At 40.1% G+C, this 26,049-nt stretch overlaps 2 protein-coding genes across 10 annotated transcripts in view; both read right to left on the reverse strand.

Annotated features, from left to right (window-relative positions):
• The window catches only part of pld4 (phospholipase D family member 4), a 48,364-nt gene extending 45,208 nt beyond the window's left edge, over positions 1–3,156 (reverse strand). Inside the window, exon 1 of one of the 2 annotated variants that reach the window (XM_078233990.1) lies at positions 3,070–3,156. The gene's annotated coding sequence lies outside the window, so the exon portion shown is untranslated. The remainder of the gene's footprint in view (positions 1–3,069) is intronic. The other variant, XM_078233992.1, reaches the window with a different exon arrangement.
• Positions 3,157–8,570: 5,414 nt separating this feature from the next.
• cep170ba (centrosomal protein 170Ba) overlaps positions 8,571–26,049 on the reverse strand; it is an 85,771-nt gene continuing 68,292 nt past the window's right edge. For 5 of the 8 annotated variants that reach the window (XM_078233984.1, XM_078233985.1, XM_078233982.1 and 2 more), the window contains 7 exons: positions 23,465–23,597; positions 21,217–21,255; positions 20,955–21,095; positions 16,113–16,201; positions 13,673–13,766; positions 10,784–10,835; positions 8,571–10,545 (listed from right to left, as the gene is read on the reverse strand). In XM_078233984.1, the coding sequence (XP_078090110.1) occupies positions 10,256–10,545; positions 10,784–10,835; positions 13,673–13,766; positions 16,113–16,201; positions 20,955–21,095; positions 21,217–21,255; positions 23,465–23,597 (838 nt within the window). In that variant the 3' untranslated portion in view covers positions 8,571–10,255. Of the gene's footprint in view, positions 10,546–10,783; positions 10,836–13,672; positions 13,767–16,112; positions 16,202–20,117; positions 20,249–20,954; positions 21,096–21,216; positions 21,256–23,464; positions 23,598–26,049 lie in introns of those variants that run through there. The other 3 variants (XM_078233986.1, XM_078233987.1, XM_078233989.1) reach the window with 3 other exon arrangements.

Raw genomic sequence — 26,049 nt, forward strand, 5'->3', positions numbered from 1 at the left:
GACTTGCTGGTTAGGTGCATTTGGCTATGCTAAATTCTCCCTCAGTGTACCCAAACAGGCGCTGGAATGTGGCAACTAGGGGATTTTCACAGTAACTTCATCGCATTGTTAGTGTAAGCTTACTTGTGACACTAACTCAAACTTTAAAACCTTAAAATTTGCAGTCTCTCCTCCGGTTAGTTGTTTGATTGACAACCACCATTCATTACAGGATGTGACAGGACTGTGAATCTTAGATCTGACCCATTAGTTGTAGGAGTGCTTAATTCTGTCTTTAATAAGTGCAGCCGTGTGTTGGAGCTTCATCAGGTTGACACCTCATTTGTAGGTATGTCTGGTGAATCTGTCCTGCCACTGGGTCACTACATACCCATGGATGACTGCTGTATCTGGGGCAGTGTCCTTTTGTACGCTTTCGACACAAAGTTCACTTCCTGTTTCTTGAATTGAAGGTTTAATGTGATAAGAAGTTTCCGCACTGTTGTGATTTTGTTTAAAAAGAGGAAGTATACTTGCCTGAATTTAATCATGAATGTTATTCTGGGAATGTCTGTGCACTTCAGTGAAAAACTGAAAAAAGAAAAGTTGTTCTAAAACTTCTGAGTGCAAATATTGTGATGAGGGAAGATAATGGTCTAGGTGTGCCTCTTAATGCAGGAAATCAATGAATTTTCACAGTAACTTCATTGCAGTGTTAATGTAAGCCTACTTTTGACACTGATAAAGTTTAACTTTAATTAAAAGTGACAAAGGCAGACACGCCAATGAAGGATTGAACAAAACTCAAGTATCTTCACTGTCCTTTGCATAAAGTATGAGGTACTTTAACAAAACACTACAACTTGTACACAGCTAGTCTTTGAAAAGATCAGAAATCCCCAAGTTGCAAATCATTCCACTATGACCTTCTAATTAAATGTTGATGCATAGAGATTTGCATACCGAGTTAAAGCTATTTATTAGTGTCACAAGTAGGCTTACATTAACACTACAATGCAGTTACTGTGAAAATCCCCCAGTCGCCACACTCTGGCTCCTGTTTGGGTACACTGAGGGAGAATTTAGCACGGCCAATAGACCCAACCAGCACATCTTTCGGATAAATGTTAAATGTTGATGCATAGAGATTCGAATACCAAGTTATTGCAAAGCTGAAGTTCACAGTACAAAATCAGCTTTAAAACAAAGATACTGAATTGTAATAAGTGTTCTGCAAGTCAGATTCTAAATCATGCGGTCGAGGGGATCTGAAGAATTTTCTTAACCATTTAAGCCTAGATAATGAATATCAGGTTTTGCTATGGGTTTGGCTGTACAGAACACAGCTCCTATACCCACTCATTACCAAAAAGTGGCTAAATAACAAACTATGGACTATCACACCCACTCGGCATGCATTGGGAACAAATAGGATCGCTTACAAAATGTGAGCCAAGTTCAATTATTTTACAGTTAAAACCACAATTTATAAATAGATTCTTGGTCACAGCAAATACATAGTAACTAATTCCCAAGTGATACTTTTATCATAGAATTGCTACAGTGCAGAAGGAGGCCATTCAGCCCATCAAGTCTGCACCGACCGCAATCCTATCCAGGCCCTATCCCCATAACTCTACTTATTTACTCTACCAACCCCCTAACACTAAGGGACAATTTACCATGGCCAAACCACCTAACCCGCACATCTTTGGAGTGTGGGAAGAAATCGGAGCACCCGGAGGAAACCCATGCAGACTCCACAGACAGTGACCCAGAGTGGGAATCGAACCCGGGTCCCTGATGCTGTGGGGCAGCAGTGCTAACCACTATACCACCCACTTAAAAGATGACAGATCAATGTGAATTTGCTGGTCTACTCCACTGCACGGGATTTGTTCCTTAAAAAGTCAGGGAAAAACATTGCTATGCCATTATCTTTATCGTAGAATCATAGAATCCTACGTATAGAAAGAGGCCATTTGGCCCATCGGTTCTGCACCAACCATTGCTTGTTTACATTGCTTTCTTCGTGATTTTCAAGAGAGGCATAGGGCAGGATCTTCAGGCCAGACAATCATATTAAAAATTCATAGCTGACTTGGCTTTTCCTTCCATGTCTGAATTACTTGTATTTACCACTTTCTTTACAGGCAGCTGATGCCTTTGGTAAAGAGGTTGGTTCCATAACATTCAATGACTCAATAAGTTTCTCGATTGCGTGGCTGCTCTGTACAGAACAGAAAGGTTTGGTGGCTCAATTCCTGGTCTGCTATGAATGAGCAAATCTCCCATGGTGGTCAAAGCTCTACAATTTGCCTGAGCATACTGGATTAGGGAGAAGGAAAGCTGCAACTTGGCAGGATCCCTGCTGCTAATCACTATCCACTCATGCCTTGTGTAAGTGAGAGTGTGTAGACATTGAGGGGCAGGTTTCTCTCTGTCAGGCTCCCTGAACCCTGCCTTCAGACTGAGAATGGAGGTCAGTAGCAGTCACTTATCGTGGAATTTGTTTTACCTGGGGCAGCCAGAGGGTGGGTTTGCCGTCCAATTAAGGACAGTGGGAAGGCTCTCAAATCTGGAGGGAATCTGGAGGGAATCAGAGGCCATCCAGCTGGAAAAGATCAGGAGGCAAGAACGGAAAGTAAATGAAGGGGAGGATACTTCAAAACAGAGGTGCCTCTCCTCTCATTTAGAACTGACACTTGCAACCAAACCATCACTGTTGGAGGGGCTGGCCTCTTACAGGGCAACCTTCAGCACACAGGCAGGACCTCATAGCCTGCCAGGATTGCTGGACCACCTCCAGGAGGCCACTTGCAAGCAGTTAAAAACCGGCCTCCGCCACTTAGGAGGACAATGAGGCAGACGGGAAATCCCAGCCCTGGAACTAAAACTAACCTTCAAATTTTTGATTTACCTCTGGAAGGTAGAGTGAACAAATAAAGGAAGCCATATCTAAACACAGGAAAACAAAAACGACTTGAAAGAAATTGAAACAATAAAAGTTTTAGTGAAGAGATGCATTGAACTACAAGTAGACAGTTCAACTCAACATTGCAGAAAGACAAGAATAACTTATAAACTTACCAGTACCGAAAAATCACTAGGTGGCTTTGCTGGTAGTTGTGTATCTAATAGAGAATGACTGTTTGGTTCAGAATAAACAGCTGTTGTGACGTAATGAAACCTTTACCAAAACGGTCACTCAAGTTCCTGTTACTTCCCTTTTACATTTTGAATGGTTCTGCAAAATGGTGCCATATTACTCGTGTTGCATTTAGCTTTTGGCACTTGGGTTCTAACTTGGTTTTGGGTTAAATTGTTGTCAATAACTGCTAAATAACTTTTGATTTGCACTAAGTATTAGCTTTATTACATTTTGATTCTGGTTTGCTGATAATTTTTTTAAAATGTATTTATTTTCTTTTATATAACCTGTTGTGCATTGAATAATGTACAAGGGCGGCACAATGTCACAGTGATTAGCACTGTTGCCTCACGGACCAAGATTCAATTCCAACCTTGGGTGACTGCCTGTGCGGAATCTACACGTTCTCCCCTGGTCTCTGTGGGCTTCCTCCGGGTACTTCCGTTTTCTCCCATAGATGTGCAGGCTAGGTGCATTGGCCATACTAAATTGCCCCTCAGTGTCCAAAGATGTATAGGTTAGGGGGATTAGTGGGGTAAATACTTCAGGTTACGAGGAAAGGGCCTGGGTGGGATGCGCTGAGAGAGTCGGTACAAACTTCTTGGGCCGAATGGCTTCCTTCTGCACTGTAGAAATTCAATGAAAAAAAGCAGGAAGTTTATAATCGTCTTCAATTTACTTGAAGCAACTTTCCACAAGACTCATCGACATTTTTGTTAAAAAAAACTTTCTGGTATGCATTGCTGGCATCAGCTTGGTTATAGTTACTTCAGGACAACTGCCTCTATTGAACCAGTATGAATTTTCTATTTCCTGTGCTATACTTCTGGTTAATCTAATTCAGAGTGTAAAATTATCAGCAGGATGTTTCAAGTGTAGACTCTCAACCAATAAGAATTAGGTTTATGTTCCCTATTGGATTACATAATGACAGATCTTTAAGAGTTTTAAATGAAAAGACTTGCACGCAGCCAATCATCTGTGCTTAATTAAAACTTGGATCACAGAGCTCAAGCAATGGTGCTCAAATGGCTTTGCGTTACTTGTTCTCAACACAAACATACAGACACTGCAGAAGGGTAAACTAATATTGAAAGGAACCATTCACATGTGTCTGCCATGGTTCAGTTGGTCGCACACTCATTTTAGATTCAAGTGAGTGTGGGTTTGAGCTCTGCTTCAGCGCAAAAAAAAATCCTTTCACCCCAATATGGAGGGAGCTCTGTTGGAGGTGTCGCCTTTCAGATGTAAAAGATCTGATGGCATTATTATGAAGAGGAGCAGGGGAGTTAAACCTGGTGCCCTGGTCTAATATTTATCGTAAAAAGTCTCAACACCAGGTTAAAGTCCAACAGGTTTATTTGGCAGCACTAGCTTTCGGAGCCTCAAGCTCCTTCGTCAGGTGAGTGAGGACTTGTGTTCACAAACAGGGCATATAAAGACACAAACTCAATTTACAAGATAATGGTTGGAATGCGAGTCTTTACAGGTAATCAAGTCTTAAAGGTACAGACAATGTGAGTGGAGAGAGGGTTAAGCACAGGTCAAAGAGATGTGTATTGTCTCCAGCCAGGACAGTTAGTGAGATTTTGCAAGCCCAGGCAAGTCGTGGGGGTTACAGATAGTGTGACATGAACCCAAGATCCCGGTTGAGGCCGTCCTCATGTGTGCGGAACTGGGCTATCAGTTTTTGCTCAGCGATTCTGCGTTGTCGTGTGTCACGAAGGCCGCCTTGGAGAACACTTACCCGAAGATCAGAGGCTGAATGCCCGTGACTGAAGTGTTCCCCGACTGGAAGGGAACACTCCTGCCTGGTGATTGTTGAGCGGTGTTCATTGATTCGTTGTTGTAGCGTCTGCATGGTCTCTGCAATGTACCATACGCTGTAGGAGAGGATGTCCTGAGGTGTCAGGTAGACAACATTGGCCGAGTCGCATGAGTATGTACTGCGAACCTGGTGGATGGTGTTCTTACGTGAGATGATGGCATCCGTGTTGATGATCCGGCACGTCTTGCAGAGGTTGCTGTGGCAGGGTTGAGGCTGCAGGAAAGGATATCCCGCGGCATGGTACATTGGGGAAACCATGCAGATTCTACAACAATCACCAGGCAGGAGTGTTCCCTTCCAGTCGGGGAACACTTCAGCAGTCACGGGCATTCAGCTTCTGATCTTCACGTAAGACAATGCAGAATCGCTGAGCAGAAACTGATAGCCAAGTTCCGCACACGAGGACGGCCTCAACCGGGATCTTGGGTTCATGTCACATTATCTGTAACCCCCACAACTTGCCTGGGCTTGCAAAATCTCACTAACTGTCCTGGCTGGAGACAATACACATCTGTTTAACCTGTGCTTAACCCTCTCTCCACTCACATTGTCTGTACCTTTAAGACTTGATTACCTGTAAAGACTCGCATTCCAACCATTATCTTGTAAATTGAGTTTGTGTCTTTATATGCCCTGTTTGTGAACACAAGTCCTCACCCACCTGAAGAAGGAGCTTGAGGCTCCGAAAGCTAGTGCTGCCAAATAAACCTGTTGGACTTTAACCTGGCGTTGAGACTTCTTACTGTGCTTACCCCAGTCCAACGCCGGCATCTCCACATCATAATAATTATCCCCCAAATGGCATCACAAAAAAGGATGTGAATTATCACATTCATATTTGTGGGAGCTTGGCATCCTCATTTCTTACATTACGCAACAGTAACAAGAGTACTTCTTCATTGGCTGTAAAGCAGTTTGGGGCATCCTTCAGTCACAAAAGGTGCTTTAGAAAGGTGCAAGTCTTTCTTTCAATTAATTTTCGGGCTTTCCTGTATTATTAGTAACAACATGAAGAGTTGTACGATAAAATTAGAAATCAGAGTCTAGCAAATAGTGGCACAGTGGTTAGCACAGCTTCCTCTCAGCGCTACAGCCCGGGTTCGATTCCTGTTTGGGTCACTGTGTGTAGTTTGCATGTTCTCCCAGTGTCTGCGTGGATTTCCTCCGGGTGCTCCGGTTTCCTCCCACTGTCCAAAGATGTGCGGGTTAGGTGGATTGGCTATGCTAAATCGCCCCTTAGTGTCAGGGGGACTAGCTAGGGTAAATGCATGAGGTTAGGAGGATAGGGCCTGGGTGGGATTGTGGTCAGTGCAGACTCGATGGGCCGAATAGCTGCCTCCTGCACTGAGATTCTATGATCTAAATGTCCCTATTTTTAAAAATAATTTAGGAAACATGAATATTTAACATGCCACTTTCAACTTGGATGGGAAAATAAGCCAAGTTTTGTCCCATATCCAAAGATATCTGGGTTAAGTTGATTGGCTATGCTAAACTTCCCCTTTGTCTCAGGATGATTAGTAGGGTAACTACGTGGGGTTACCGGGATAAGGCCTGGGTGGCATTGTTGTCAGTGCAGGCTTGATGGGCCAAATGGCCTCCTTCTGCACTGTAAGGTTCTATGGTACCGAATGATGCCAATATCTAGGCTTGTAGTTGACATTAACCTTCTAAAAATACCATTTTTAAACACCCCATGGTGCAACTTTCCACTATCTCCCTCTTCATCCAACATCCTTGGCTGTCCAAAGGTTGCTAGTCATGGCTCTCTACACATCTGCACGACTGGGGCAAACAGAAGCAGCAGGTCCAAGAAAACCTCAACAGTTTTGGGGACCAAAGCCACAATTTTAGAGTTGGTTATTCTGCATAACACCAACCAAATGAGCTGACTGGACTACTTTCTCTACCTGATGACTGCAAATGGATGTGGATGCGCACGCATTACAGTTAAGATATTGAAAATACATGCAAATAGGGCCTAGTTCTCAGGCAGCGGAAAGTTATTGCGGTAATAAAACTGACATGGGAGAGATAACCCCCGTCTATTTATTCCATAACTGCTAAGTTTTTCCTTGTGTGGTATTTCAGTTAATATTTATTGCCATGACACAGACATTTCACTGCTATGAAGAATGGTTTATTATAATCAACTTCCATGGAAAAATTAAATAGTAATTCAAAATTATATCATGATGTGCAAAACAATTTAAAAATCAGAAGTACTTTCATCCTAACAAAATTTACACGTCGTTCATTATAAGGCAATCAAATAAATTACAACTTTGAAACCAGCCAAAAATGGAAGAAAGCTCATTATATATTCAGCTCTGTGTAACTGTGCAAAAAGTGAAATATACACCATGTTGAAAGCTGGACAGCGTACAGAAATACAATTAGTATAAAAATGGCATGTTCCAGCTGGAAATTTAAAAAAAGCTGCACGCTTTGTATTTCCCACACAAATACGGTTTGTCACAAGCAAAATAATAAATGAGCCACTGAAGGAAGGAAACAGCGTCAGCAGGCTAGCAACAAGTGTTTTGACAATTCAGCACCGGACACCACTTATGAACAGAGTACAGTAATAGTGAAGGAATTACATTTTCCTGCATTTGTGGAAAATCTAGCGTAAAGCAGACTACTTTAAAATTTAACGAATCATTTCAGGTATCTGCTTCGCACTCAAGTTCATTCAGGTTGCTTGGCAACATTGTAATCAGTCAACCATTAAAAGAGCAAAGTCCTCAAAAATTTAAATTATGAACTTACAAGTGGCTTTTTTTTTTAAAGCAACATACATTGAACGTGTTCAGAAACTGCTGCAATAGCCTTGTGATACTAGTAGCAATATTAACTTCTCACTTTAAAGCAGCTGACAATCATCTATTCATATAGTCCACGTGTTTACTGTGAATATTCAGGCAAGTCAGGTTCAAGCCAAAGAGGCCACAATTTGTTTTTATTTCAGTCTAATGGGAAAGCGTCAAAATATCTGTTGCACATAAAAATCAAAAATGAACCAAGGCCTGAACAACGAACCTCCACTAGGTAATCGCTATTTAACGTAAAATAGAAAATGGAAAATATAAAAGGCAACATCACCCATTTTAATGCAACACCCTCAACATGATGACTTCTTGTATTTATACACTCATGCCTCACAGTACACACAACATAAAAGGTAATACTGGTAACACAGGATATACACTTAGGAGAGATGGGGAAGAATCCACATCATACATATAGTTGCTGTACATATGTAAAATGTTAGACCCGAATAAGTATTGTCCTCCATGCCACCAAAATAACTTGCTCCTACTCTCAAGTACCAGCTCCTATGCCAAGGTCGGGACACAAAGTTGTTTTGATGCAGTATATGTGCAGCATACATGTATAAGAATTGACAGAGGCATACACAATCTACACAGTGCACAGATGCCATATGTATGTTCATATTTCTATGTTCTGTACTATAGGTAGTCTTACACTCTTTATTCAGTTAGTGTCTAGAAATTGGTATATGAAGATGCATAATTACTGCAAGGACTATTCCATAAACCTTTGGAAGTCAAGTTAAGTCAACTGATTTGTGAGGCAGACCGATTTAAAAAAACAGATGCAAAGCTAAGAGCACGTCATTTGATCTTTGGCTCTCGCATTGTCTCAGGTGGATTGATCAGCTGTAATGACAACCCTTCCTAAGAACCAAACATTTGAAATAATTGTGCCATAGTAACAATCACTGTATGTACAAATTATTCAAATTATCACATTTTTTGCTGCAGTTTACACAATATATTAATACCAGGCATTAAGGACATCCTGAGATATTTGTATCCAATTATCACTGTTCCTTTTTCCAGCACAAAAAACAATGCATTTGTTTCATTTTTTCTTCAGACAACAAACACAAAAGACATTTTCATATGCTCTGCAGAGTTCAGCAGCTTGAAGATAGCACACTGATTTCCTGAAGTTCACCAACACAAATGTTAAATGTTAATTCAAACTTGTGTGCTTCTGCCCATGAAAGGAAATGTTTCCATAGCATGATTAAAAAAATAAAACTTTTCCAAGGTAGATATCAATTGTTACTTCCCAATCATGATGCTTTGGAACAGTAAGTTAGCTCTCATATGCCAGCACTACATTTTCATGTGAGGTTACCCCTAACTTCAAATGTCATTCAGGCAAACTCTTCCCTAGAGTTGAGAGAGAGTCCTGTGATCATAGGCATGGGAATTAGCAGAGAAGCCATGTTGTGCAACAAAGCAAGTTACCAGTTAAGCAAAGATAGTGCAAAGCAGTAATGACGAAGTTCGTAGACCAACGTGCAGGCTCTCCTAGCTGAAGGAAAATGAAGTACAAGGGGACAAAACTAGTGGGAGAAAAACTTGACATTTTTTATCACACACAAATGCTAGGGTGTTTTGTGAGTTATGCATTGACATTTCAAAATGTGATCTATATATCACTATTTCTAGTTGGGATGTGCCTGCTTTTCTCTCTTTTAGAATTGATTGGCTGAATAAGTCATGCTTGTTTGAATTAGTTACATCTCACATTGAAGAATGGGGTGGAAGGTTTAAAATTGTTATGCCACTGAAGAGATGTTGGTGGGTTTCATTTCTCAAAACTAAAGCCAATTTGCCATCATAAAGGGTTGCAAAAATCTTAAGCATGCATAGTACTGGTTCGACAAAAGAATACCACATACTTGACCTGAATACAGTTAGTCATCTATTACATAAATATTGAAGTAGATAAAAGTTTTGATGAGGAAAATGACTAATTTCTCCATCCCAGAATATTTAACCAATATTTAAGTCACCCATGGAGTTAAATATTAGGCTGTCCCTGTCATAACATTGATATTTTTAAAAAAGCAAAAAACTAAGAATGCAACCACTTGCTAAATATGCAGCCATTGTTCAATCATTAAGTTTGTGCTGAAACCCGGCATGCAAAATTACAACCTGTGCAACTAGTATATTCAAATCAGTGCATGACGCTATTATAGTATTCAAATGGCACAGCTTGGCCCAAAACTGAAATGTTCGTCTCAGTTTAAACATATTTTACCTTGCCTCTATGCTGAACGGATGTTGCGAAAGTGTTATGGAGCTTTACTAAAATAAGCTTTTCTTGCTAACTTCCATTTTTTCAATAAGCCATTCTGTACAATACATCAGTCACCTACAGCATTATTTTATACAGCTTTTTCACAACCACCCTCACATAACAACTATGACAATGCACATTGGTCAAATTATGGCTAAAAATAAATAATTCTTTCAAAGCATAGTGACTGTATTTTCCATTTTTGGCTCAATCATGGTAAACTGAGTATTGCACTCAGAGTCAGAGTCAATGCTGTCTGCATCTGAAGACAACTGGGATGGTTTGGAGCTCAGGTGGGCACATTCATTCAATAACTGTGCTGACGATTTTGGCAAATCTTTTGAGGAGACTACAGCATTAGCAGTCCTTTCTTTCATGTTCATTCTTGAAGTGGCAATTGGCGAGATTTGATTACCAGTCAAAGCATCCAGAGATCCATCGGGATCTATGATTGTATTGATTGCTGTGAAAAGAAACACATTTTAGTGCATCTACGCCTCCTGAAGGATATAAAATTTGTGTCTGAAGAAAGTCAAGTACTTTTGGTATACATTACATAACTCTGTGCATCAGGTTGAATATTTTTAAGGCAGCTTTCAAACTAGTTAAGTAACTTCTCCATGAATGCCAATTAATGGAAGAAAATCAGTTAATGTAGCAAACCATCAATTACATCAAGAACTTCCATTAATTTTACTAACCGTCTAATTGTTTCTGAACTCTTCTCAAGTCTTTAAAAATTGAGGATATTTCCTAGAGTAGAAAGTCAAGTTAACAATTAGAACATTTGTTACAAACAACAATATTTTCATGATACTTTTGATTTAGCAAAGTTTTTTTTAAAAGAGGTATCATTCATTGTAATCTACATTCCAACTGTACAGGTTATTAAATTGGATCAGTTTTGGTTGTGACACATTCAAGCTCTCACAATATACATTTGAAACACAGCAATGATATGCAAGTTTAATGTATTAATGATGAAAAATAATCCTGATCGAAATGCATGCCTGATTAAACAAAACATTATCAATCCTAATGAACAAAGAGGTGACAACAGTAGAAGTGAAGAGGGATATTACAGGTGAGAATAGAAAGAAATTAGATTAATTGATAGAATGGTTACCGCAGAGATGATCATTCAGCCTTATTCTTACTACCAAAGTGAATAACCTCACTTCCCCACATTATACTCCATTTGCCACTTTGGTGCCCATTCAACAAATCTATTTATATCTCTTAGCAGTCTCCTCTTGAAGTCCGTCACCATCCTCCTCTCAGTCCCCTACATTTCCAAGGTTTATGTCATCTGCAAATTTTAAAATTGTACAGTGTACACCCAAGGCCAAATCATTGATGTAGATTAAAAAAAGCAGTGGTCCAAACACAAATCCTAGGGGAACACACCACACATTTTCCTCCCATCTGAAAAACAACGTTTCAATACTCTGTTTCCTGCCATTCAGCCTATCTCGGTTCTATGTTGTCACTTTCTCTTTTATTCCACAAGCTATAACTTTGCTGACAAGCAACTTTATCAAATACACTTTGGAAGTCCATGTAGACCACATCAACAGCATTACCCCCATCAACATTCTCTATTACCTCATCAAAAAACTAGACTAACTGAGCGCGCGGACAAAATCATGGTTCAGACGAATTGGACCTGTGGATATTCAAGGAAGCTAAGGAGGATATGACAGAGACCAATGCCTCTGCTTTCTCAGAAGACTAAGGAAATTTGGTTTGTTCTCACTAACCTATACAAATGCACTATAGAAAGCATTCTTTCTTTTTATATTACAGCTTGGTATGGCCCTTGCTCTATCTAAGACTGTAAGAAACTATAAAGGGTCGTGAACGAAGCCCAGTCCATCACTCAAACCAGCCTCCCACCCATCGACACTGTCTATACTTCCCGCTGCCTTGGAAAAGCAGCCAGCATAATTAAAGGACACCATGCATCCCGGACATAATCTCTTCCACCTTCTTCCGCTGGGAAAAAGATACAAAAGTCTGAGGACACATAACAACTGACTCAAGAACAGCTTCTTCCCTGCTGCCATCAGACTTTTGAATGGACGTACCTCGCATTAAGTTGATCTTTCTCTACGCCCTAGTTATGACTGTAACACTATATTCTGCACTCTCTCGTTTCCTTCTCTATGAATGTATGCTTTGTCTGAATAATGCACAAGAAACAATACTTTACACTGTATACCAATACATGTGAAAAAAATAAATCAAATCAAATGATGTATCCTATTTGGAACAGAAGACTGCATTAACTAATTGGGCTGAATAGCTAGTTTCTGTGCTACAGATTTTATATATTTCAATGTCACAATGAGGTCTGTAAATTGGACACTAATAAAACAGTTCCAGTATTTTTGTGAAGCATTTTATCTTCAGCAATTGTTAAAAAAAACCCTTATGACATTACAAGAGGAGATGGTGGCATAGGGGTAATGCCACTGGACCAGTAATCCAGAGGCACAGGCTAATACCCTGCAGATAGGGGTTCAAATCCCTTCATGGTAGCTGGCAGAATTTGAATTCAAATAATAAAATCTAGAATCAAAAACAATAGTCATTAAAAACTCATTTGGTTCATTAATGTCTTTTAGTGAAGGAAATCTGTTATCCTTACCCAGCCTGGCCTACATGTGACTACAGACCCACTGCAATGTGGTTGACTCTTAACTCCCTCTTAAATGGCTTAGAATTAGAAACTCAGATCATTAAAAGGCTTGAAATTCTGACATGGACCAAGATCTTGGCAATTAGGGATGGGCAATATATGCTGGCCTTGCCAACAATGCTAACATCCCATGAAAGAAAGAAAGAAAATAAATAATGACATGTGTCTAATGAAATATGAAACTACTCATTAATTAAAGAAATATTTAATCTCACAAACCGTTCATTATAAACTAGTCTTTTAATGAATAATTGTTTAAAATAGTTTACCTAGCTTATTCACGCCTTTACCTGTGCCATTCCAATTTGCTATTCGGTATATTCTAGTGTATGACAAATTAAATGGCTACATCCGTTTCTTTAAAAACAGGTAACAGTGTTAGAGAGCAACTGCCCGTTGCTCTGATCCTTTACTGATTTTAGTTAATATACACCAGTCCTTTAATATGCAACATTTGGAGTTCTCCTAATAGTTAGTTGATAAAGCAGCAAGAAACTAGATCCTACAGAACAGAAAGGCCACAGGTTTGATCACCATTTTGTGCTTGGTTAGTTGAACTCAACCAGTGGAGGTTGGGGTTCTGGCTAAGAGAATGGAACATGTCAGTTGAGGAAAGGATCAAGTACAGCTTTAACAGCATTGACATTTGCGGGATGTATCAGAGTTAGCCAGCGCCAATGGAATAACAGAAAAAGCCAGCTTCTTCTCAAAGGGAGTACGAGAGGGCAAATGCAGTATTAGAAAATGAATTTGGAAACCAGGTCATGAAAAGGCTTGCAACTTTGATGTGGACCAAGACCTTGCTTCAGCTGCTCCTCTGAATAGCGTATAAGCATGAAATAGACATGAGTAAATGTGGAAACAGAACATTACATGTTAGTGAGATTACCTTATTTGATGTTTTGAGAATTGGCACTTCATTTTCAGAATTTATTTTGGCCTCAATTTCGTCCCAATTTCGATCCTTGTTTTGGAACAGAATTCTAAAAGTAAACAGAAGTATCTTTTACACAAGACATTAATGATAGCAATATTAAGACATTTACAATCAGCATATACACAATAAGTTACGACACCCCAGCACTAAAAAGTATCCCTTGTAAAATGCCATTCAAATGGATGTGCAAGGAAATTTAACTAGTTCATCCAGCAGTAGATATCAAACTGGAGTTTTATACTGGGCTATTAACTACAATCGAAAAGAAAATTGAGCTGCATCTGAAGTCAAATTTCATCTTTCAAATCTTATCCTTTTTAAAAACCAGCCATTCAAGTGGAAGAGGGGAAAAGGAGAAAAATTACCTGCCTCAATGTGGTCTATAGAGAGGCAAGAACTGGTAGAGAGAATGACCATATTCTGCTTTACTCGGTGCTTCTCCCAAAACTTAGGCCATGGAAACAATTGAGGTTTGGAAAACAGGAAAAGATGCAAAACATGTGTGGCCAAGGGGCCCACAGCCTGAATAGCTAGGCCAAATACAGAATTGGACAATCTAAATTAAATAGAATCCGTAAGAAGTCTCACAACACCAGGTTAAAGTCCAACAGGTTTCTTTGGAATCACGAGCTTTCGGAGCGCTTCTCCTTCATCAGCAGCATCCAAAAGCTCGTGATTCCAAATAAACCTGTTGGACTTTAACTTGGTGTTGTGAAACCTCTTACTGTCCCCACCCCAATCCAATGCTGGCATCTCCACATCATAAATAGAAGCCAACAGTGTCCACTACCAGGGCTGATGGGAATCCGAACAGGCCAAATTGAAGCACAAAGAAAGGTTACAGGTGAGCAAGGGCAAGTCTGGATTTCCCTGGAAAGCTGGAACCAAAGGTGCTCAGCCCTGACCAAATAATGGACAGTGCATTTGTGTATTCCTCAGATCAGGCCAAACTCGAGGTGGCACAGTGGTTAGCACTGCTGCCTTGCAGTGCCAGGGACCTCGGTTCAATTTCCGGCTTTGGTCATTGTCTATGTGAAGTTTGCTCATTCTCCCAGTGTCTGCTCCGATTTCCTCCCATAGTCCGAAAGATGTGCTGGTTAGGTGCATTGGCAAATTCTCCCTCTGTGTATACCCAAACAGGCGCCAGTGTATAGCGACTAGGGGATGTAAGCCTACTTGTGACACTAATTAATAAACTTTTAAAAAACTACGACACTTGGGAGTTCCCGCATTGCCTTATATGGAAAAGGGCTATGTGCACTTTCTGCACCCGAGGATGGACACCTAGGGGCTCTGATATCTCCTCTATATGGAATCAACAATCCCATTGGGTGCTTCAAACCTGCCCGATAAACACTCTGGCTGGAAGCCAGAGAACCTTCCAGAAAGGCATGAAAAGGGGGATAAGAGACACCTGGAAGCCACTCCCTGCGAAGATTGTGTTGGCAGTGGAGGCTCAGCGAGGAAGCAGAAAAGACCCGAGTCAACCTTTGCCAGATGGAAGACCCTGAGTTCGGAACTCAGCGAAGATCCAAGATCAAAATTCATACTTGGTGGAACGAACCTGGCCAGTTCAATCTCACAGGTAGTATTTAGGTATCGGATAAATTAAGATCAAGCTGCTTATTTGAGTTAAGAGTGTGGGGTAAGAAGATTGGTCCCAAAAGTATTGTAATAAAGACGAAGTTTATTTAAGTATAATCACAAATCGACTCTTGTCCTTTGTTTGTCTCATGAGTTAAGAGCATCTGGGTAAACGAGTTTTAGTGCAAATTAGTCAAAATGTCTAATTTCCAGACAACACATGTAAAATTAAATATCTAATAAATATCAATTTCCAGCTTTGGTCATTGTCTATGTGAAGTTTGCACATTCTCCCCGTGTCTGCTCCGATTTCCTCCCAGTCCAAATGACGTGCTGGCTAGGTGCATTGGCAAATTCTCCCTGTGTGTACCCAAACAGGCGCCAAATATCCAATTGAAAAGTCAAATGCATGCTAGTGAAGGATCATTGCACAGCTTCTGATACTAAGGAATTACTGAACTATTCAGACACGGTTACAATATGCAAGCTTCAGGAACTCACAATGTAACTTTGTAAGGGAATAACTATGAATAACAATTGAAGAACAGTCTGTAGTTGATGGCTTATGGAACAACCTTCCATCCTCTCAATTTTCTATCATAAGTTAGTTTAAAAGAAACTACACTCGTCAGCCATGCGGACGTGGTAATAACTGCATCATTCAGAATCATCTCAATGCTGCCTATAAGATTATGTCATCAAGCTAAGAAGTTTGGAGTATAATTATCTGTAAACATATAAAGCTTAAAAACTTTAAAATTCCTCATCATAAAGAATAAATCGCCAAACACGGCAGTAAATTACTCACTTTATCTTTGCTGCAGTTTGCTCCATATTTTCTCGTATGAACTGTGACAGTTGGGATACAGAGTTCCACATCAAGTTATCTAGTATGACCTAAAATGTGACACATGCTCAGTATGTCTCAAACTAAAATATTCAATATCCGTCAAATAATTGAGAGAAAAAAACTGCAGTTACTGAGAACTTTAGTTTAGTTTGATAGGGGTTTTATATGTTCAGAATAGCTTCTTAAAACACTGTAGCTTTCATCATATCTAACAAGGATATTACAAGGACAGATTCAACCATAAATACACAGTTAACACCTGCAACTGAATGTATACAGGCTAGCTCAAGAGAATACACACGGAATACTGTACCCTTCAGGTGTTTTACAGGTTCCATAATCTTCTCTAAGAGAAAGGGAGGGAATGGTGGCCAGTCGTACAAATTATTGCCTGCGTTTTGGTCTCGATTTAACATTCTAAAATGCAGTTCATGAAGTTACAGTCAGCATGGGGCACCTCACAATCTCTGACGAACCCAGGCATATGCCAGCAGGGCCTGATTACTGAAGTGCGAATCCCTTCTGCAATGCACATGTTAGCACAACCGCTAGCTGCAATTTGCATTTTTACTCATAACAGACAGATGGTGAAAAATATGAATTTTGGCAATGGGTCAAAAATGGGTTCCACCTTGAACTCGAACGATACCTGAAAGTGTGCAACCACTTCCCAACAGTTTACACAACTAGAACACAATGGAATGGCAAATTATTGATTCCTTCTCAACAATCCTTAACGAACAGCAACATTGTCTTGCAGGTAGGCAGGAATCCCTAACATTCCCTCTGATTCAGCCAAATTTCTGGGATTCTTCAAGTTACAGACACCCTATAAAATATTCAGTTCCCAGAGAATATATAACTAAAAGCAATAATCCTAAATGTGTTCACCTGAACGTACAGTGCTTCAAAATATACTTAATTAACCCCCATAATCTCTCCCTCTTTCAGAAGGTTGAGGAAATAATTCAAAATCTGCAAAAATATAATTTGAAAATAGTCACGTTCTAATGCTCTTCTTACACAATGGCACAGTGGTTAGCATTGCTGCCTCACAGCGCCAGGGACCAGGGTTCGATTCCGGCCTTGGGTCACTGTGCGAAATCTGCACGTTCTCCCCATGTCTGCGTGGGTTTCCTATGGGTGCTCCGTTTCCTCCCACAGCCCGAAAGACGTGCTGGTTAGGTGCATTGGTTATGTTAAATTCTCCCTCAGTGTACCCGAACAGGAGGCGGAGTGTGGCGACTAGGGCATTTTCACAGTAACTTCATTGCAGTGTTAATGTACGCCTACTGTGACACTAAAAAATAAACTTTAAATATAGTGGTACAGATGTGCTCTAGTCTGGGTTTTGGTTGCAAGCCCATCTCAAATCTATGCTTTGCACTAGCACCAAGCACTTGACTATTTCATAGAACACAGGATTAATTCTTACCAATTTATTTGCTCTTAATACTTCTCAAACAGAGAAGAAAACTTAACTACAGTCTGATGATATACAGGTGCTAAACTGTACTTTCAAAATATAAAAGGTATTTTAATCTCTCAGATAAGGAATGTCCAACTACAAAAAGTCTAAAGACTAATAGTTTTAGTCATGACGGATAATTTAAAATGGGAAATACCACCATGAAGTTTAATTAACATTTAATCAATTAAATTTGAACAATTAAAAAGGTACGTTATTCAGATGGAAGTTCCATAACATAATCTGCCTTTCTTCAGTGACATATGCAAATTGAAATAAATGTGCAGAGTTCTAATATTAAACTGAAATTTAAAATTAGACAGTGACAATCCACAAAACATTTCTCATATTGATAAATTAATCATAAGCATTTTCCATTCTGGCACAGAAATCCTGAAACATTAACCAATGATTAGAAACACAAGTACAAGTAATATTTGGTGTACTTCCTTATTGGAAAGTAATCATGGTGTTAACTCTTTGCTATGTTAATAACCACATTCAGGAATGACCTGGCCATTACCACAGTCATGATGATAAGCCCTAATTTGCTGGGATAAAATAGTCACTCATGTCAGTTTGCAACCAAAGTTTATCTTGCCTGATTTGGAATCAATCTCCAAAATGGATGATGGGACCTCAGATGACTCAAAATATAACAATTATGAGCCATATTTTATTGAAAAAAGATGGCATTGGAACAATGCATACCATCATTAATGGTCAGATTGACAAATAATGTGTGGCGAGGAAGAACAACCTCGCAAACTGCGAATCATAATTGATTGCTAGTTGATTTGCTCTGCATCACCACTAACGTATAAAAACTCGCCCTCATGCTTAAATCCCCATGATTATCATGAAATTTGGACATTAATTACACATTAAACTTGCCACAAAGTTACTCCATCTCTTTTTTGTCACTCGTAATCTTTGTTTCCCACTCTTCCTTTATCATTCTAACCCATATTTGACATTGAATTCACCCACTCTAATTAGTTGCTCCTCATAATCCTTTTTCTGCTTATTTCTCAATCATTTAATTTTATTGATTAAAGAGACACTCTGTTGGTCCCACTGTAGTGGCTTTTGCTACCAAATAAACCTGTTGGACTTTAACCTGGTGTTGTTAGACTTCTCACTGTGTTGTTCCCACTGTTGCCAGGGTCCCAGATACTCACTACCCTAATGTATCATTGTCAGCTCACAACTCCAGTGACTTTACACACGAAAGGCTTTTTAAAAAAAATAAACCACCTAAACAAGCAAATTAAGTCCAACTAACAGGGCACATGGTGAGATTTTTTGCAAAATCTGGGCCTGGTAGTGTGAAGGTTTAGAATAGATAGTAAAGAGATATCAGACAGAAAAAAGTAGTTAGGAGAATGGAGACAGAAAAGAAAGGAAGCAGATATAGAAAAAACATTAATTCAAAATGGTACATGTTGTGTGCATATTTGCATTATTACAATAATGTTATTATTCCATTTATGTAACAGAGGTTAAAATCCAGTCCAGGTTTTTGGAATTGAAATACACGCTGCCCATTGCTTATTACAGCCTTTCAGGATAGGAGGATGGACAACCTCAATCCAGTTCATGGTGGCCATGGGCCGATAACAACAAACGGCCCCGGATTTGGCAACAATTGGCTCTTGGTGGTCACCAGATGGTTGGTGCAACAAATGGAAAACTGTGGAGTTGGGAAGTACTGTTCTGAGATTGAGGCTAACTCAATTTTGTTTAACATTTGTTCTTGGGATGTGGGTGTCATGGGCAAAGCCTGCATTTATTTCCCACTCCAATTTGGGAGCACAGTAAACAGGGAGGGAGACAGTAATATGCTCAAAGAGAACACTGGCAAGTTGATCAAATGGGAAGACATATGAAAAACAATGCAGGGAAGTGTGAGGTGATACATTTTGGTAGGAAAAATGAGGATAGACAGTACAAAATAAATAATATAATTTAAAAGGGGGTGCAACAAGCACAAAGTGTTTTGTACACAGGTTTTTGAAGGTGGCAGGAATGATTAAGAAAGCGGTTAATAAAATATATGGAATTCTAGGTTTTATAAATAATGGCAGAGAGTATGAAGGCTACAAAGTTATGTTAAACCCTACATGAAACACTAGTTCAGCCCTAGCTGAAGTGTTGTGTCCAATTTTAGGCACCAAACTTTAGAGGGCATGAAAGCTTTGGAGAGGACACAGAAGAGGTCAACTAGAACTATAATACTGAAATGAAGATTACAGTTACATAAGTAAACTACAAAAACAGAAAATAGGGGAATACTTCACAGGTCAGGCAGCATCTGCAGAGAGAGAAACAGACCCAAGTTCACTGACCTGAAACATTTGGCAGGATTTTACAGCCTCGCTTGTCCCAAAACTGTAAAATCCCACCTGGGGTCAACGGACCTTTCCACGTTCCGCCCCTCGCCCTCTCCGATTCCCGTGGCGGGCGGGGCGGTAAAATTCCAGCCATTGACTCTGTTTCTCCCTCCACTGGGGCTGCCTGAGCTGGTGAGTATTTCCATCATTTTCTGTTTTTATTTCAGATTTCCAGCATCCGAGGTCATTTGCTTCTGGAGAAGGTCAAGTTGCATTCCTTAGAGTAGAGGAGGCTAAGACAAGATTCGATAGAGGTGTTTTAAAACCATGAAGGGCTTAAATAAAAAGGAAACTATTTGTAATGGCTGAAGAGTCAATGGCCAGAGGGAACTGACTGGCAAAAGAATCAGAGGGTGCCAAGAGAAAGAAAATACATTTTTATGCAATGAGTAGTTGGGATTTGGAATGCCCGATAGAATGTTGGAAGGAGACTCCATTGTAGCTTTCAAAATGGAACTCTTGCAAGAGAAAGAAGGGAGGAAAAACCAGTGAGCAGAATGAACTAGACTGCCCTTGGAAAGAGCCAGAGGAGGCTGGCTGAGTGTATGGCCTCCTGCTGTGCTGTACTATTTTTTGATTTGATACTACAATTTTTCACAAGGTAAATCAATATCATCTGTATACTCAAATCAGATCTAAACACAGTAGTATCTATAGCTACACATTATTCTACATTTCTCTAGCACATTTCATGATTAATCGCATGTTTCATTAAGATAGACTGCTGATACGAGTTCTACACTTGTAAAACATTCAAGTTTCATGTAACGTACATTTTATTATGACACATTCTCTTGTAATAAACATTATAGCTAGCTTTACAGTGCCTTGCAAATTGAGCCCATCACTACAGTAGCAAATATAAAATGATGCACCCACACTTCTGAAAAACAAAAGCAACTCAAGGCATTTCTCAAATAGAAAGAAAATATAGATAACCTCTTCTCTGTTCCAGCTTCTTCTTTTTGAATCTGGATCTTTGCTATCATTCATATTTTGATCCAAATCTTTCTTAACTCCTGAAGATTCTGGGGGAACCTTCTGGAAGTTCAGACTTGCTTCAGGAATGTGCTGCACCAACTAAAAAAATGTGTAAACTACATTTAAAATCTTAGTTTAACGATGTGTGTCTAAAGTGCGTAAACATATGCATAAAATCACATGTTTGATAATAATGAAAGATGGAATCTGAATGATGCACCTGTGATTTATGGGATGTCCGTGGTGATGATTTTGGAATCTGAGTTTAAGAAAAATTAAATAAAAGGCAACAACATATTATTTAGTGAGAACTTCTATTAAAGTTCAACAGTAAAAACACTCAAATGGAACCAAAATACCTCAAAATTTGAAACATACATTCAAAACACAGAGACTGACTATAAAGAAGCTTTCATTCTTCAAATAGGAAGAAGTTCAACAGTAAAGCAAACAAGACAAACATCTAATAAATAAAAGTCACCCATATGTTTTTTCACATTTAGAAATTATATAAAAACAGCCCGTGCTTAAAGATTTTTAATGTCAACAAAACACTGGCAAACGCTTCACTTAAATGAGATTAAAATGCTTCTATATCAGATTTGTTTTGTGGGTTGCAGGTTTAGTTCAACTTCATTATTAATTTGATTTTTATTGCAAAAACAATTTCCATAGCTTCAACGTGCAATGTCTCTATTTGTTTATTTCCCAATAACGAAAAATAAACGGTCTATATTGAGTATTACAAAAAGATAGTGTCACACAATGTTTTTCAGTGAGAAGTATAGTTGATGCATTAGCAGGTGAAAATTAGTAAGCAAGGCTTTGCACAACTTAAGTTTCACTTAATTTTTGAAAGATGTTTTGAGAATTTGGGCTTGGTTTTCATGGAGTTGGGACGACTCCAGAGCCATTTTAAAAAATGGTGGCAGGGCCTAACTCTAGTATTCCTGGTGCTGGCAATTTTCACTGGCACCGGATAAGGGTTCAGGTAATGAATCTACATCCTGCACTCCCGATTTGGTTGGTTCCATTGCAGGGGTGGGCATCTCCTTGTCCCCTGAATTTTTAGTCAGGACAGATTCTCCATAGTCTGGATTCGGGTATCATTCGAAAGGCAAGTTCAAAAGATCCTACCCATGCTCCCCATACTCTCCAAGCCAATTCAATGTCAACTCACGCCACTTCCATTCCCAGTCACCCAGTATGCACTATGTACAAAACCAGTCAGAATGCAAGGCCAAGACCAGTAAAAACATGAGCTCAGCACAAATTCTGTTTTGACAAATCAAGTGAATTGTTGACTTTGCTTGATTGACATCTTTACATGGTCATAATAAGTTGTTCTGTGATCTAATTTCTCAGTGTCTCAATATTTATTTGGGCCTATTAAAAGCTGTGACATGTTTAAAGCCTCTGATTGATATTTTTACGGTCTCTCAGATTTAGAAGGTTGGAGGAACAACAGTTCTTTTCCAAAGAACATTTATGAATGGATTTTTCTCCCCCCTCAGCAATTCCCCACTTGCCATTTTTATTATATGGCTCACTGCTTAAGTACTGGATAAATGGGTGTGGACTGGGAGTGAGTTGCCATGATGAGTGTGAGAAGCCAGAGGGAGCAGCTGGGGGCATGAATTGGTGTTGACTTGGCATGAATGGTTGGCATGAGGAATCTTGGGGAACAAGTGGTAGGTGGGGAAAGAGTGGTGGGTAGGACGGCCCCATGACTTTTATTACGACTAGTACAAAGTCCCAGAAAATCAAGGTGCATCTCCTCACCAGATGTCTCAGCACTTGCCCGACCCCATGGCCACCTCGGATCTGTTTGTGGGATCACCTCACTGACTCTCAACCTCCCTGCAGCTAAAGCAGTGCAATTCAGGGCCTTTTAAACCAAGGCAGGTCTGCCAATTTGCTGGCTAGAACTACCTTCCTTAGTTGCGAAAATCCTGCCCTTTGTATCATGTTTCTAGAATCCTTGCACCAAATACTTTTGTATCTGTGCTTTACAAATCATTTACCTTCATCTTAGTTACAAATTTAGCAACTCTCCAATAATGACTATCCTTTAATATACAAAATACAGGCACTTTAATTATTTTTACTATGGCTTACATTTTTTATATACTTATCTGCATTGCTGCTAGAGAATATTGCAAGAACAAAGAACAATACAGCACAGGAACAGGCCCTTCGGCCCTCCAAGCCCGTGCCGCTCCCTGGTCCAAACTAGACCATTCTTTTGTATCCCTCCATTCCCACTCCGTTCATGTGGCTATCTAGATAAGTCTTAAACATTCCCAGTGTGTCCGCCTCCACCACCTTGCCTGGCAGCGCATTCCAGGCCCCCACCACCCTCTGTGTAAAATATGTCCTTCTGATATCTGTGTTAAACCTCCCCCCCTTCACCTTGAACCTATGACCCCTCGTGAACGTCACCAAGTAGTCTAAAACTGATCATTTACCTCTTCCCTGGCTGAAATTGTGGAGCCAAGGGTTGAAGTCGGTGGTAAAGGACTAAAAGAATCTCCATCTCCTGCCACATCATGAATCTCCCTCGCAAGGATTGCCAAATCTTTGGCTAAATCTTGGCTGAGTCTGAAATGAATAATAATGATATTTAATGCTGACGTAAAATTTTAAGTAAATATCAGATTATGAACTCTTCAAAGAAAAACAAGAGCTTATATTTGTAATGTGCCTTTAACATAATAAAATGTCCCAAGATGCTTTAATTCACAGGAGCATGACAATACAAACTTTAACACTGAACCACACATTAGGTTAGATAACCAAACATTCGATGAAAAAAAAGCAGGTTTTAAAGAGAAAAGCGAGGTGAAAAGGAGGAGAGGTGTAGAGAGCGAATTCTACAGCTTCGAGCCTAGCAGCTGAAGATATAGCCACTATTGATGAAGCCATTAAAATCAGGGCTGCTCAAGAGTCCAGAATTAAATGAGCCCAGATATCTCAGAGGGCTGTGGGCTGGAGGAGGTGAGAGAGATAGGTAGGCCCAAGGCCAAGGCAGGATTTGAAAATAAGGATGAGAATTTCAAAATCATGACATTGCTTGACTGGGAGCTAATGTAAATCAGCGAGCACAGGAGTGATAAGGGAACAGACTTGGTGCAAATTAAGGCACGTGCAGCAGAGTTTTGGATGACCTTAAGTTTATGGAAAGTGGAAGGTGGGAGATCAGCCAGGAGTGCATCCGAGCATCCAAGACTAGAGGTAACAAAGGCACAAATGGGGGTTTCCAATCATATGAGCTGTGACAAGGGGTAAAGTCAGGCAGTGCTACAGAGGTGGAAATAGGGAGTCTTGGTAATGGCATGAATATGTGATTAGAATCTCATCTCAGGGTCACATATAACAAAGATTGTGAACAAAGTGGTTTAGTCTCAAGACTTTTGCCAGGAAGAGGGATTGAGTTGGCAGCTAGGGAATAGAGTTTGGAGTAGGGACTGGGAACAATGAACGAAGAAAAATACTTGCATTTGTACTGCATTTGTATGACCATTGCATGTTTCAAAAGCACTTTGCAGCCATCGAAATACTTTTGAAGTGTAGTCAACCTTGTGATGTAGCAAACATAGCAGCCAATATGCACACATCTTCGTACTTTCTAGTATTTAATTGGAAGACATTTCTGCTCATTCAGTTCTGGATTTTTGATAAGCAGTCTGATAATTTAGTGACAGTATAGGAGTTGAGAGAGAGGTGGGTGTCATCAGCAAACATGTGAGAACTCTTGCTGTGCTTTTGGATGATGATGTCAAGCGCAGCATGTAGTTGAGAAATAGAATGGGGTCATGGATCCTTGGGGACACCAGAAGTAACAGTGCGTGCGTCAGAAAAGAAGCCAAGTGATACTCTGGCCCTCATTAATGGAAGGAGAGAGCAGTCTCACCCAGCCGAACAATGGTGAAGAGGTGTTGGAAGAGGGAATGGTTACCTTTGTCACAGTCACATAGAATACTATTTGAGATTTAAAAGCCTTTTTGGTGCTGTGGCAAGACAAAATCTAACTGGAGAGATTCAAACATGGATTTCTGGAAAGATGGGAACAGATTTGGGAGGTGACAATGCGTTCAGTGATTTAAGTAGGAGGTTGGAGATAGGTAGTTTGCAAATGGGCCAAGGGTTCGTTTTTCCAGGAGAGGGATGGTGAAAGCAGATTTAGAGGAGAGGGGGTAACAGCTGAAGGGACAGAACCATTAACAATATCAATTAACATGGGGATCAGAAAAGGAAGTTGGGTGGTCAGCATTATAGCAGGAATAGGGCTGAGGGAGCAGAAGGTGGGTCTCATGGAGAAGATGAGCTCAGAGGGCATGAGAGTTGATAGGAAAGAAACTAGAGAAAGATGAGAGTGCAGGGCTAGGATAGCGGAGGAACTTTAGAGGTCATTTGGCCTGGTGGGTGGGCGAATGGAAGGGAGGGATAGCAGAGGCAGCTGCTCAGATGGGGTCTCAATTTTACTGACAACGAAGTCAATGAGCTCCTCACATTTATCGTTGATGAGGGGGGAGGAGACAGAAGGATTTAAATTGGTTTTAAGTTGAGAAAATAAACCATGTGTCATCTTTGTGTTCTAGGCGAATATTGAGCATTTGAAGCAGATGATCTGACAGTGCTGTATGCGATCCAGCCAGATCTGGCAATGGATGGCTAAATCATACGCCTGCCATATCCTTTCAAGCCCTCATTCATTAGAATTCAAGGAGCTGAGATGAGGTCTACTGAAGAGGGAAATGTCCAGGTTGAAAGACAGCAATTGGGGGTTTGGGCATCAAAGGTGGAGATAAAAATGCAGTTGAACAAATCAATAGCTACAAAAATACTGTGTGAACAGAGGACCAAAGGCTAGACATTTGGGGTTATGAAAGTGCCATGAATTGGTGGAACAGTTTGTCAGAGGTGGATTTTGAAGGAAGTCAGGTTGAGACATGGAATGGGGTGTGGGTGGTGAGTGATACAAGGAAGGGATCAGAAATGGCCATTTTTGTGATTGTTACTATGGGACTAGCAAGACCAAGTGAGATGGCAA

The sequence above is a fragment of the Mustelus asterias genome, chromosome 18, assembly GCF_964213995.1.
Source record: "Mustelus asterias chromosome 18, sMusAst1.hap1.1, whole genome shotgun sequence".
NCBI classification, from domain to species: Eukaryota; Metazoa; Chordata; class Chondrichthyes; order Carcharhiniformes; family Triakidae; genus Mustelus; species Mustelus asterias.